The following is a 12204-nucleotide window of genomic DNA, read 5'->3' as shown; positions in this document are numbered from 1 at the left end:
GCCACAGGTTGGCCACCCCAGTGTAGACCCTGCTACTGCGGGTCCCTAGTTTCCTCGTGTGCATTGATCTGTTCTGCTTTGAAATGAGTAGATTACACAATATTGAACTTTTAGAGCACAGGAGCAGTGTCCACAGACAGCGCACTAGCATGCTGTGCGCTGTAGATTATACCCCAGCTTGCTGTGTACTGTCTGGTCATCAAGACAAGCTCTAAAGATACCCTACTAGTTTACTCACCACTTGCTTTATTTATTTATTAACTGCTGTAAAGGTAGTGCTTTTTTCTTCATCAGGTAAACCGAAGAAATGAAATTCTAAAGCCTGTGCTATGGCAGGAATCGCTGATGCATGACAATCACCCTCAGTTTTCCTCCAGTCTGGCACTTGTGTCGTCAAGCATGTGTCACACCCTGTTGGACCCATTGATGTTTTTTCTTTGATTTCACAGAAAGTGAAGAAAGTTATTGGTATCGAACTCTGTCAAGAAGCTGTGGAGGATGCCAAAGTGAATGCCCAAATTAATGGTTGGTAAAGTTGTGTGTGTAAATGCTAGGATCTTTGTTTATGTAGGAATATAAGAGTTAAGCACCTGACTTCCATTGAATTTGCCTAACTTCCTTATTTTCATCTGAAAATTCCAGCCTCAATTAATTACTTGAAAGCTGTAATTATTTCTATCAAATATTTCCATTGATAAAAATCCACTGACGTTAATAGTCTTTTGAATACAAATTTAGTATCTCTTTAAATCAAGGAAATTTACTTAGTTTATTTTTAAAAATCCGACCTCAGAGACTCCCAGGAGGTGCCAGGTGTATTGTTATTCTGTATGTGTGAGAGACATGGACCCTTACAGCAGAACTTGAACAGAAAATACAGGTGGTAGAGATGATACTTTTGTAAAATTCTGGGCATCTCCTACTTCAATCATGTCACTAATAAAGAGTTCTGCAACATCATCACCCAACACGCTGGGTCAAATGAAGACCTGACGACCGTGAAGACGCTCAAGCTGAAGTGGTGCGGCTATGTAACAAGATCATCTGGCCTATCCAAGATCATCCTCAAAGGGACAGTAACAGGGGAAGAGAAGAAGAGATGGATTGACCACATAAAAGAGTGGACAGGAATGAACTTCGGAGCCTCAAGCACTGACACAATCGTCAGGGGTGGAGACAATTGGTTGATTGCTTATCAGTGATGGTGCCCCAATGACCAATGAGGTTATAGGAGTGATGATGATGATGAATTTTTAAAATAACAAGCAATATAATCAGCAAATTGCTCATTTAACAACATTGCCTAACACTATGTACCATAACGTTTAATGATGGCATATTAAAGACTGAGAACTTCCTTGACAGAATTTTAATGCAGGATTACAAAAATAATTCATATTTATGTTGATTTTCAAGTTGTATATTAGCTCTCAGGCACAATAATAGATTATTTAAACACAATAGCTTTAGTATGTCTGCTTGAATATTATACCGATGCCAGTTCCTGCAAAAGCTAATCCACAGTTTGTCCCAAGGCATCAAATATTGGCATTTCTATATGCAAAATACTATAAGAACAATTTAGCTAGTAACTCTACCTACTTATGTGTGCACACTAATTAAGATGTTTTGATTATACTGAAATTTCACATCAGTTCTTTATATTTACCTTTCTCAGATTTGAATAACATTGAATTTCACTGTGGAAAGGCTGAAGACGTTGTTCCTTCTTTAATTAACTTATTAGCATCACACAACCTGATTACAATTGTAGATCCACCTCGGGCAGGACTACGTAAGTTTATTTACTTAGGTCTTATTTAACGGATAATTAGTTGAATGGTTTTAACAGAATGAAATCAGTTAGCTGATCGTTGGGAGAAAACTTGAAACAGCCTTGTACTATAACAGGACAATCTTTATGCTCAAGTTGAAAGTTTGTTTTTCTGCAAATATAGTAACATACACTATTGGCAAACAACTTTAATTTGTCGCCTAGATTCTAAAGTCATTCTTGCAATCCGAAGAGCTGAACACTTGAAGAAGCTCATCTATGTATCCTGCAATCCCAGAGCTGCCATGAACAACTTTGTGGAGTAAGTTTTTGAATTGGCCAGGTAAAGCCAGCAGGCAGAATATGCTTCCTGAAAAAAGGGAGGCTGAATTCTTTTTGCAAACAAATAGATTAAGCATATTAGCTGTAGGATTGTATAGCAGTACTTGACCTTGCCTTGGGAGACCCACTTTTGATTGTGTGATGGCAGGCTCTCCCAGCAGGAGGGAGGAAGACTTACCCTCCAGTAGCTTGTTAAGTAGTAGACCTGAAATGTATGATCATCCTATGAGGCAAGGGCTTTTCCTAGAAAATGCAGAGTGGTGTTCATGGTCCAGGAAAATTAATACTATACTTTGTTTTTCTCTTAAGTCTTTGTCGGGCCCCCTCCAATCGTGTCAAAGGAACCCCTTTCCGTCCAGTTAAAGCAATGGCAGTGGATCTTTTCCCTCAGACTATGCACTGTGAGCTGCTGATATTCTTTGAAAGGGTAGAACATTCAAATGGAAACTCTACTGAAGCAAGCCCTGACACAGCTCAGGTCATGAATACAAATACAACAGATTCTACCCAGGATGGCAGTATTGACCCACTTGAAGAGAAAGTAGGAACTCTGTCTTCCACCTAATGTTGTGGTAGGCTGGGCAGTTTGTTTGCGCACGTATGTGCATATATATTATATACACTCAGGCAACCATCTTAACCTATTGATTTCCTTCTAAGAGGCAGAAGTTACTTTTGCTAGTTAAAGAAAGTTGCAGTTTGAGGCATCAGCAGAAACACCATACAAGTTAACCTCTGTACAACATACTAATTACCTGACTTCCAAGTGATGAAGGCTTTCAGTTAAGTATACTGACAGCAGCATTTTTCAACTCCGTGAAGGAAGATTAGTTTAACTTTAAGATGCTTAAAACAATCCAATTCCTACAAGGAAAATAACCTTATTACAGACAACTTGGATCAAAACCTGCTATTTTCACTCATGCACACTTATATTGAGGGTATTGGGACATCTTTCAGGAGTAAGGCCAGCATGACTTGACCTAAATATTCTGCACGTTCTTCATAAAATACTATCCAGGTATGTTACTAGGATTCAGATATGTGGATTCCCTCCAAAAGTTGACTGACTGTAGGATTTTTTTTATGCCCAAGAAATTTCTTTGTTTGAAGATGAGTGATAAATAGCTGAGAGAGAACATCACTTAATGGCCATCTGGCAGATGGGCAATTCTGTTGAACAGGAGACTTTTGCCTTGCAGACCACTTTAAATAAATTTGATTTTTAAAAGCATTGTTGAAATTTTCCTTAGCCGGGATGTTGGTTTGCATTGAAAAGTGGTTTGAGTTGGCAGTTGCAGGTTTATAATAAATTATTTGCATTAAAGCAAGCCTGATTTTTAGTTACTATTGTAAAAAGACTTTCCTGCTGCCCTGGTATGTAGACTAATTCTTTACTGTGGGGAGAGAGATTCTAAACTCCCTCTTCAACTTGCTTGTAATCTGAAAAATACATGAAGCTTACATACTCCTGGTAGAAAATGGACCTTTGTTTTGTGGTTCTGGTGGAGACAATGGGTTGCCCCCTTCAGTAGAAGGATCAGTCAGTCACCCTCCTTAAGTGTGACTGTTCTGAGTTAAACTGGAGCTATGGGCCAAACTGATGATCTGATGTTTGAGATCCAATACAACTTCTAAGGGAGAGAGTTTTTCTTGTTCTGTAATAAAGTGAAAAGAGGACTGTATTCAGTGCTACCCCCTCCTATTTCAAAAGAGGAAAGATTCAGAACAAGACAAATGCACACAAAAATACTCTATTCCAGAGATGGAGGAGGAAGCTAACAGAGCAGAGTTAACTTCCACAGCAGATTAATTCATATAGGGGTATAAGGTTAGGTTAGGACTGAAACTATGGACCTTACCATGGTTAACTATTCCTCTAGCACCTTCAGCCCGGAGTGCTGTAATGTGAGCTTTCTTAGGCATATGCAATCTACACAGAAGTTTTATCTGACTCAGAGCATAGCTGACAGCTGAGGAAATTCTGTGCAAGGCAGAATTTGTGCAGAATTCCATTTTTTTCCCCCCTGCAGAATTGGCAGTGCAGGGCTGCTGCTAGGAGCTGTGGAACCCAGCAGAGCCCAGCTCGCAGAGTGGCTGCATGGGAAGACTGGTTCCTGGGTTTGCTGGTCCTGCTCAGTCATGTGATGTGGCTGGGCCCTCTCCTTGCATGGCAGCTGCTGGAGCCAGCAAGCTGCATCCTGCAGGGAGAGGCAGGATGGGATTCCTGCTTTCCAGGAGGGGCAGAAACTTTTAAAATTGTGGGGGCCCTCTCCCCAGCAGCAGGTACAGGTCATCTCTGCTTGGCAGGACAGTAATAGCTATACAGAGCCTGTGGCTGGGCTTGCAGGGGGGAGAAGGGTGCAGGTTGCTGGGTACAGGCCCCTCCAGTAACCCTAAATATCCTCTCCCAGTATACATGCACCCCTCCAGTTCCCCCTCACATTATCTTCTATTTGGGAACTTGAAATATGGTAACTCTAGGGGTTCAAGGTGAAAAAACCTCCTAAGAATTGACTACAAGACTGGAGGGGCAGGCTCCTTCCTCCCCTCCTCCCGATGTGCACAGCTGGCACATGTGACACACCCAGACTAAGGGACATGACAAAAGCATAACAGGAAGTGGCTTGTGGTAGGCGTTTCTTTAACTCTCTACTCCCAGGGGAATCATTTTTGTCATCTGTATTGTTAGACGTACTTGGACAAGTATTTTGAAATAAATTACTAAAATAATTGAAACAGGCATGATTTTGTTGTGTTTTGACAAATGTGCAGAATTTTTTAGTGCAGAATTGCTCCAGGAGTAATAGCTGCTTCTCCCAGGTGGAAGAAGTTGACCTGACTGCATTAACACGTGATTCATGCTACTTTTCAAAGTTCATTACAACTGCAACTTGACAGTGTTTCATGTTTATAAAGACATTAGGTAAACTCCCACTCACTAATGGGGCCAGGATTTTACCCCTGCACTGTTGAACACCTCACTGTTGCAGTAGCTGCAGCAGTGAGAATGAATGTGCTGTCTGTCATCTTCCCCCCACACCCCCTTAGAATTAATTCCCTCCAGTGATGCACAAGGGCTCAAGTTAAGTGACTGGGGACTTAAAGCAGTACACTCATTTGTATTTCCATAGCACCTAGGAGCCCTCAGTTGTGGACCATGACTCTGGTGATGCTAGGCATAACACTGTGCCTATGAACTCAAGTAGAGAGTCCACATGTGACCTATTCTTTTTCAGAGCTAGTGTTGGACTAGATCCTCTGCATCAAGCTATTTTCAGTGAGCTGCTCAGTAACATTAAAACTTCAAATACAATAACTTCTCTATCTACTGAACAAGCCAAAAGCACATCAACAGGGTGGTGTTACTTCAAGCCAAGTCCAGAATGTAAGAAACAGAAACATCAGTAAAGTTCAATAACTTAATCAATTATCAACTTCTGAAGTAATTTATCAATTGAAGAAATCTAATACAGGCAATTTATCCTAAAGCTTACACATTTGTAACTGAAGTCTTATACATTTACATACAGAATACAAAAGAGGGAATGTAATGATTTATGCAGGGACAGGGTTTTAGGTTGTGTGGAACTTTTCTCCATTAATAAGCAGGGAAAAACTAAATCTCATCTCTGATTTGGGAGAGGGAAAAACAGTTACTTAACTTTTGTAACTGTTGGTCTTAGAATGGAATGGACATGAGAAACACATCTGTTGCACAGTCAGATTTTTGCATTAATGGTAGCTGTAGGGGTTGTCAGTGGCACGCTCTGGAGTTCCGTGCTCATATGTCGGTATATTTAGGTGTTGCTGGCTCTATGCCCTCTCAGTTCCTTCTTGCTGACAACTCCAACTGAAGGGCAGGAAATGGAATGGACATGAGCAACACATCTTGAAGAACAGTACAAAAGATGAAGAAAAAACGGTTACCTGAGTACTTGCTCATGTTGATTCCATTCTGGGTGACTCTGAAGCAGTATCCCTGGAACTGGGCTTGGAGTTCATGATCCTGTGGTTTACAACAGTGCTCTACCAAAGCCAGCATCATCACAGGCCTGCTGGGTAAGTGCATAATGAGATGTAAACATGTGGATGGATGACCACGTCGCAGCCATGCAGATATCTTGAATTGGTCAAGTGGGCAGTTACAATCGCTGGTGGAGACACTTTTGTCAGATCATAGCAGAAATGGATGTAGGTGGTCATCTATGATGGAATTCTCTGGGTGGACACAGGAAGACCTTTCATCATGTCCACCACCATGACGAAAAACTGTGTCAACTTATGGAATGGCTTGGTCATTTCCATGTAAAAGGCTAGCATTCTCCTGACATCCAGAGTGCAATTTACGCTCTTCTGACTTACGAGGTTTTGGAAAGACAGGTAAGTATACATCCTGGCTTGTTTGAAACTGTGAAACTACCTTGGGCAGGAAAGCCAGGTGTGATTGCTGTTGGACCTTCTCCTGGTAGAAGACTGTATAGGTTGGCTCTGAGGTAAGCACCCTAATCTCAGAGACCCTGTGGGCAGATGTTATTGCCACCAAGAAAGAAACCTTCCAGGAGAGTAGAAGATGGGAGCAGGAAGCCAAAAACTCAAAAGGGGGGAGCCAGGAGCTGCGGCAGTATGAGATTCAGTTCCCAAGGCTAATGATGAGAGAGAAAACGGCTATCCACTTGTGAGGCAAGGGGAAGGTGCTCTGACCAACCATCATGGTAAGAAGGAAGTGAGAGGGCGTAGGGCCAGTATCATCTAAATATACCGATGCATGAGTGTGGCACTCTGGAGGGTGCTATTACCAACCCTATGTATACCACGAAGGCAAAAATCTCCAACTCTGCACATGGGTACGTGCACACACCTAGACATGAGCAAGCACTTGAAGAAGAATATCAGTGTGCCTGGCTAAAGGGTTTTCATTTTTATGAAAAGGGGCTAGTTTTACCATGAAAATGTAAATCAACACGTTACACCTGCTAATAAATGGTAAGATACTGATATTTGCATAACAAAAGCAGACTTCAGTTAACTTCAAAAGACCAGGTGGGAGAGAGCTCAAGGAGAGGATTCCCACTCACAGACAGTGGCAACACAATACTATTAGTCAAATCATTTTTATAATGTAATATCAAACTTTATTGCTTAAAACTAATTGTCTGAAAAAATACACATGTAGTACTCAAAGACCAAACACAAAGGCTTATATGATTGTGCAGGAAAAAAAGCAAAGCAGAGGTTCAGTGAGAATGAGGCTTTATAGTTGTACCAATTTAGCACTGGCATCAAGCAACTGCACTCTACAATTCATACAGCAACCATTGTTATCTACTTGGGCACATAAGAATGCATTATTCACTTTTCCCTTCTCAAATACCCATCAGAATACTGTTCACCTTTTATTTTGTCGAGAATGGCATTAGTTCTTGCACTTTTCTGATACTTAATCTAAAATTCTTCCCCCAGGAAGTTTGACAAGGCAATTACCTTTGTGAACTTTGCCTCAGAACCAAAATATAGTGCTTGTGTAGGATGTAATCAAGCTTTTAAAGAAAGAATACTTAGATGTTACAAGTGTGTATTGTATGTAAAGCCTAACAGTGTCATAGGAAAGTGGGAGTTTACATACAACAGCAAGAGTTTTTAAGCTTAATAAAGCCATTTCAAGCATCTGGGAACCCAACTATATCTCTTGCTTAATAAATATTTAAAGCTGAATGACTTGTGTTTAAATAGGTAGCCTCTGACTATTTCACTGGAAGTCACAGTAATTTTTCATTCAGTACCATAAAGATTTGAATGCACGCTAATTTAACCCTTAAAGTCAATACACCACACTTCTGTCGAGAAGCACGATATGCAAAGCAGAATAGGTCTAATTCCCAAAGGATGGAACAGTTCTTATTAATACATTCCATCCCCATAAATATAACCACCTTTCCTAGGATAAGGGGGAGGATAAAGAACAAAGATCAGTGACAAAAGCAGTAGTTTTGCTTTATGCATTCATACAATCAAGATCTAAACCTTTACAGCTGGTTACCTAAAAAACACGAGTTACAAGACAAATTTAGGGTACATCTTGAATCACACCTTAGTGTTCATGCAGAAGCAGAAATTAATGCAATGACCTATCCTCTATCACAGCAGCTCGTGCTTATGTGCAAATGCAAGACTGTTACACTCCAAACAATAGTAAACATTAAAACACAAGAATACTTCACAATGACAATAAACAGCAGTTAAGTTGTTTGTTCCAGCAGTTATTGCGCTTTATTTTCTGGACAACTCTCCAGTTAAAGGCTGCAGCAAGGTCTAATACCATCCTTTTAAAGAATGCATAATATGTGAGAGGCTTTGGTTCACAATGAAATATCTAGATGCTTTATTTAAGGGCAATGGTCACCTTACGATTCAGATAGTGGCAGACTGAGGTAAGACTAAAGCAAAAATGCTCAATACAGCAATCCTCTTAGAACACAATACAAATAAATTCCTAAATGAGGCATCTATGGATAATCTGCAGGTGGCCTGCAAAATATTGACATTCTGATTTTGGACAAAAGATCCACAGGGGTGATTTGTCTTTTACAGTATTGTCCAAGGACAGATTTTTTTTGCTAGAAAACACACAAACTGAAACACCACCTACTTACACAGTAATATATTTAGGCAAAGATATAAGCCCTGTCTTCATCAAAATCAGAGAGAAGCAGCAACTACTGCTTGTAAGTACTGCACCAATGTTACACATCTTTCAAAAGATGGAGATTAAAGCTATATTAAAAGAAGAGAAGCAGAGGCAGTACTTTTTAGATCGGTCACTTTTAAGAATAACGTCTCATCCTCTACCTATCCTTCTGTACTGAAAACAGGATTACAACTCACAGAACTCAAAAGCTGAATACGATAATGAAGATTGGGTGAGTTCTTATTTGCAGACACCTCTGAGCATATCACTTATAACAATGCAAATACACAAACAGATGAGACTGATCTCAAATATCAGAAGCAATAAATTACAGAACTTTAGCTTGGGATCAAAAATTTAAGTTTTCTAATTTCCAAAATAGCAGGGCTGATAGTAAAGGTGTTAAAATCCAGTTGGCACGATCAGTCAGTATACTGCAGTATGCTGTACTCAGATTTCAGACATGACAACTGTCCGGACAAGTACCAGACCTGCAGCATTTATAAGGATTAAGAACTGTATCTCTGTCCCACCAATGATTCAGGGAGCATACAATATAGCAGGACTAATATCAGCTCTTGGATAAGTCATTGGACCCCTACCACCAAACTGGCTTCTTGCCATTTCCCCCCTTCTCAAGCACTAAATAGTTCCCCCTTCAAATCTGAGCAATTTACTGCATTAGCCAATAAGGTAAAAACCCTAAATAAAGGGGAAAAGCAGTGCTTTCACTACAACCAAAATATTTCTTCTGTGCATAACTTATTAAAGCCTCAGCAGATACAGTAAGTACTGCCCGTTTTCTAAGATTGTATTTCAAAAATGCTTGCATATTCATGTCCTTTTTCATCTTAATCAGTACACTCTATTACGGTCTTATTCTAGTCTTTTTTCTACATTGTATCCCAAATCTACGTTCTAATTTCCATTGCAGAAATTAAGTTTTTTAGTATTTGAAGAAAAATGTAAGTAAAAAGCCAGTAACAACTTTTTTTTTTTTTTAATGTAAGATAGCTGCAATCAGTTAGTTTAGCATTTCCAAAGGCCAGGCCACAAGGAGAAATTGTTTCAAAAATCTTTCATTTAATGAAGCAAGTTATCTAAGACTTAACTAAACAAGTAACATGGCCAGACACCAAACAAATTAAAATTACTCTATTACAGGGGAGTAAGGGTGGAGCTTCTTTAAACAATGCACTGGCAATATATTTCAGAATACCCATCAAGAGTCTTCAGTTATATTTCTCCTTCAAGCTCTGCAGATAGCCTCTCGAGTGGCTAAGTTACTTGCAGTTTATATCAAATTGCTGTGATTCCCAACATTTTCTCTGCCATGGCACATCTCGAGCTCCAGGGACTTTTCCCGCTGCCCCCAGCTAAGCAGCTGCAGGAGGGAAGGAGCAGGAGATTGAGTTCCGATTGGTTGTTCCACCCTTGGAGGAGGTGGGACAATGAGGCATACTGCCAATCAGAAGGCAGTTTCCCCCCTCCCCCGTTCTCACATATAATTTTAAAAAAAAATTCCACGACACACTGGTTGGGAAACACTGAAATAGAGGGCCAAATATTTTCCCTTCCAATTGGTTTGTAAACAATCATAACTTTTCCTTTAAAATAAAGCCCAACAATTTGGGATATCCAGCTTGTTGCTCTTAACACTACCAGGTACACTTGTTCTTTTCAAGTAGAAAAAAAATCAAAACAAAACAAAAAAAAAACCCAAAACAAACAAACCTGCATACTGTGATCTCAAAAAAAATTAAAAGCAAACCAACCTTAGCCTGGCAGTACACAAAATAAAAACGGCATGACTGGCCTAATCCTATGACATTAGGAACATCGCTCATCACTTTTTCCATGTATCTGTCAAAGTGTCTTATCAGTGCATATTATTATGTGCTGAAATGCAACAAAACTTTTCACAAAAATAATTTTAGGCATGTTCATACAAGAGTATGTATATATAAAAATTTATATATAATATATCAGCTTCAACCTGTACATAGATTTTCTGAATTTGATCCTTAAAACACATCCATTCAAGACAACATGGATGACTTTCAAGGAAAAAGTGCTTCCTTAAATGTATCCTGTGTGAACATGCCTATATCTTCTGTGCATTTGCCCAAGTAGAGATCTTTATGATCAATCATTTAAACATACATATCTCAGGAGGTAAAAAAAAAAGTAATATTGCCCTGATGATGCAAAAGAACAATGCATAACTGAAGCAGCCAGGATTGTAAAGTTATCTTGCATTCTGCAGCAAATAGATTCTTAAATAATTGTTGAAAGTAGTTTCTCCATTTGTTATTGCTCCCCGCTTGTAAGTTTTCTGGTCACACATCAACAGTACACAGAGGTTCACTACCAGGCTGAGCTGATTCTACTATTGTCATCTTGGGTTTCTTTCGAGTTTCCTCCTTTAAAGAAACAAAAAGCAAAAAATCAAGGATAAACAAGTTTAAAAAAAAAAACAAAACAAAACTGAGCAACTACTTAGTTCTAATGGCAAAAATCAATTAAGTTTGACTTGATGAATTCAAATTATGTGAATGACTACTTTAGCTCATGATGAAAAAAGTCTGGTAGCTATAACAGAATTTCATTAAAAGGAAAGTTTTGCTCCTGAGGGAATTCTGCACAAAAAGTTTTTAAAATTCCGCGCATTTTATTTGTCAATAAATGAATCTGGAAGCTTCAGCATGTCAGTGAGGAGCACATGCCACTGGATGCACAGAGGAGGAAGATCACCCTGCAGGCCGCCCCCCGACTCGACGGTCAGGCTGCACCCACACCTGACATAGCGCAATGGCCAGGCCTGCCCCAGAAACAAACACCCTGGTTGCCCTGCCCCTCCATGCCAGGCCCACCAAGATAGGTAGCAAATGGGACAGCGAGTCTTGTACGCACGCCCAGCCCTGGCCCCCAATCCAGGTTGGTGCAGGCAGGCTCAGCCCAGCAGTATCCAAGTGTGGAGGGGCTTAATGTGGAAGGGATATAGGCATGGGGTGAGAGGGTTCTGCATAGGGTAATCTGGGTGCAGGGAGGGACTGGATGCACAGGGGCTTATTGGGGGATTCAGGGGGAATGGGACTATGCAGGGGGGGTCCATGTGAAGGAGCCTGGGGCTCGGCAGCAGGGTCCAGGTGCTAATGGAGTAGGGCTCAGCAGGGTGGGGGTCAACGTGCAGCTGACTGGGGATCAGCAGGGTGGAGGACTGGTCAGGTTGGTCCATGTATGGGAGGGGGTGGGGCACATCAGGGTGCGGGTTTGAGGGTGGGGAGGCAGTCTGGGTGCAAGGGTGGGGATCCAGATGCAGGGGGTAAGGCTTGGTGGGGGTGGGATCAGGGTGCTGGGAAGCTCGGCGGGGGGTCTGGGTGTGAAGGGTGTTCAGATG

The 12204-nt window shown here is 40.7% G+C and overlaps 2 protein-coding genes across 14 annotated transcripts in view; one reads left to right on the top strand and one right to left on the bottom strand.

Moving 5' to 3' along the window:
- TRMT2A (tRNA methyltransferase 2A) overlaps positions 1 to 12204 on the top strand; it is a 36541-nt gene that overhangs the window by 14689 nt on the left and 9648 nt on the right. For 6 of the 8 annotated variants that reach the window (XM_073312313.2, XM_073312311.2, XM_073312314.2 and 3 more), the window contains exons 9-12: positions 450 to 525; positions 1679 to 1795; positions 2000 to 2096; positions 2426 to 10538. In XM_073312313.2, coding sequence (XP_073168414.2) covers positions 450 to 525; positions 1679 to 1795; positions 2000 to 2096; positions 2426 to 2681 — 546 coding nt within the window. In that variant the 3' untranslated portion in view covers positions 2682 to 10538. Of the gene's footprint in view, positions 1 to 449; positions 526 to 1678; positions 1796 to 1999; positions 2097 to 2425; positions 10539 to 12204 lie in introns of those variants that run through there. The other 2 variants (XM_073312310.2, XM_073312309.2) reach the window with 1 other exon arrangement.
- Positions 7229 to 12204, bottom strand: part of DGCR8 (DGCR8 microprocessor complex subunit) — a 60409-nt gene continuing 55433 nt past the window's right edge. For all 6 annotated transcript variants that reach the window (XM_073312299.2, XM_073312301.2, XM_073312300.2 and 3 more), the window contains one exon: positions 7229 to 11227. In XM_073312299.2, the coding sequence (XP_073168400.1) occupies positions 11144 to 11227 (84 nt within the window). In that variant the 3' untranslated portion in view covers positions 7229 to 11143. The remainder of the gene's footprint in view (positions 11228 to 12204) is intronic.

Source organism: Lepidochelys kempii, chromosome 15 (genome assembly GCF_965140285.1).
Source record: "Lepidochelys kempii isolate rLepKem1 chromosome 15, rLepKem1.hap1, whole genome shotgun sequence".
In the NCBI taxonomy this organism is placed as follows: domain Eukaryota; kingdom Metazoa; phylum Chordata; order Testudines; family Cheloniidae; genus Lepidochelys; species Lepidochelys kempii.
Note: the sequence above shows the minus strand (reverse complement) of the source record. Positions and strands in the feature narration are given on the sequence as shown.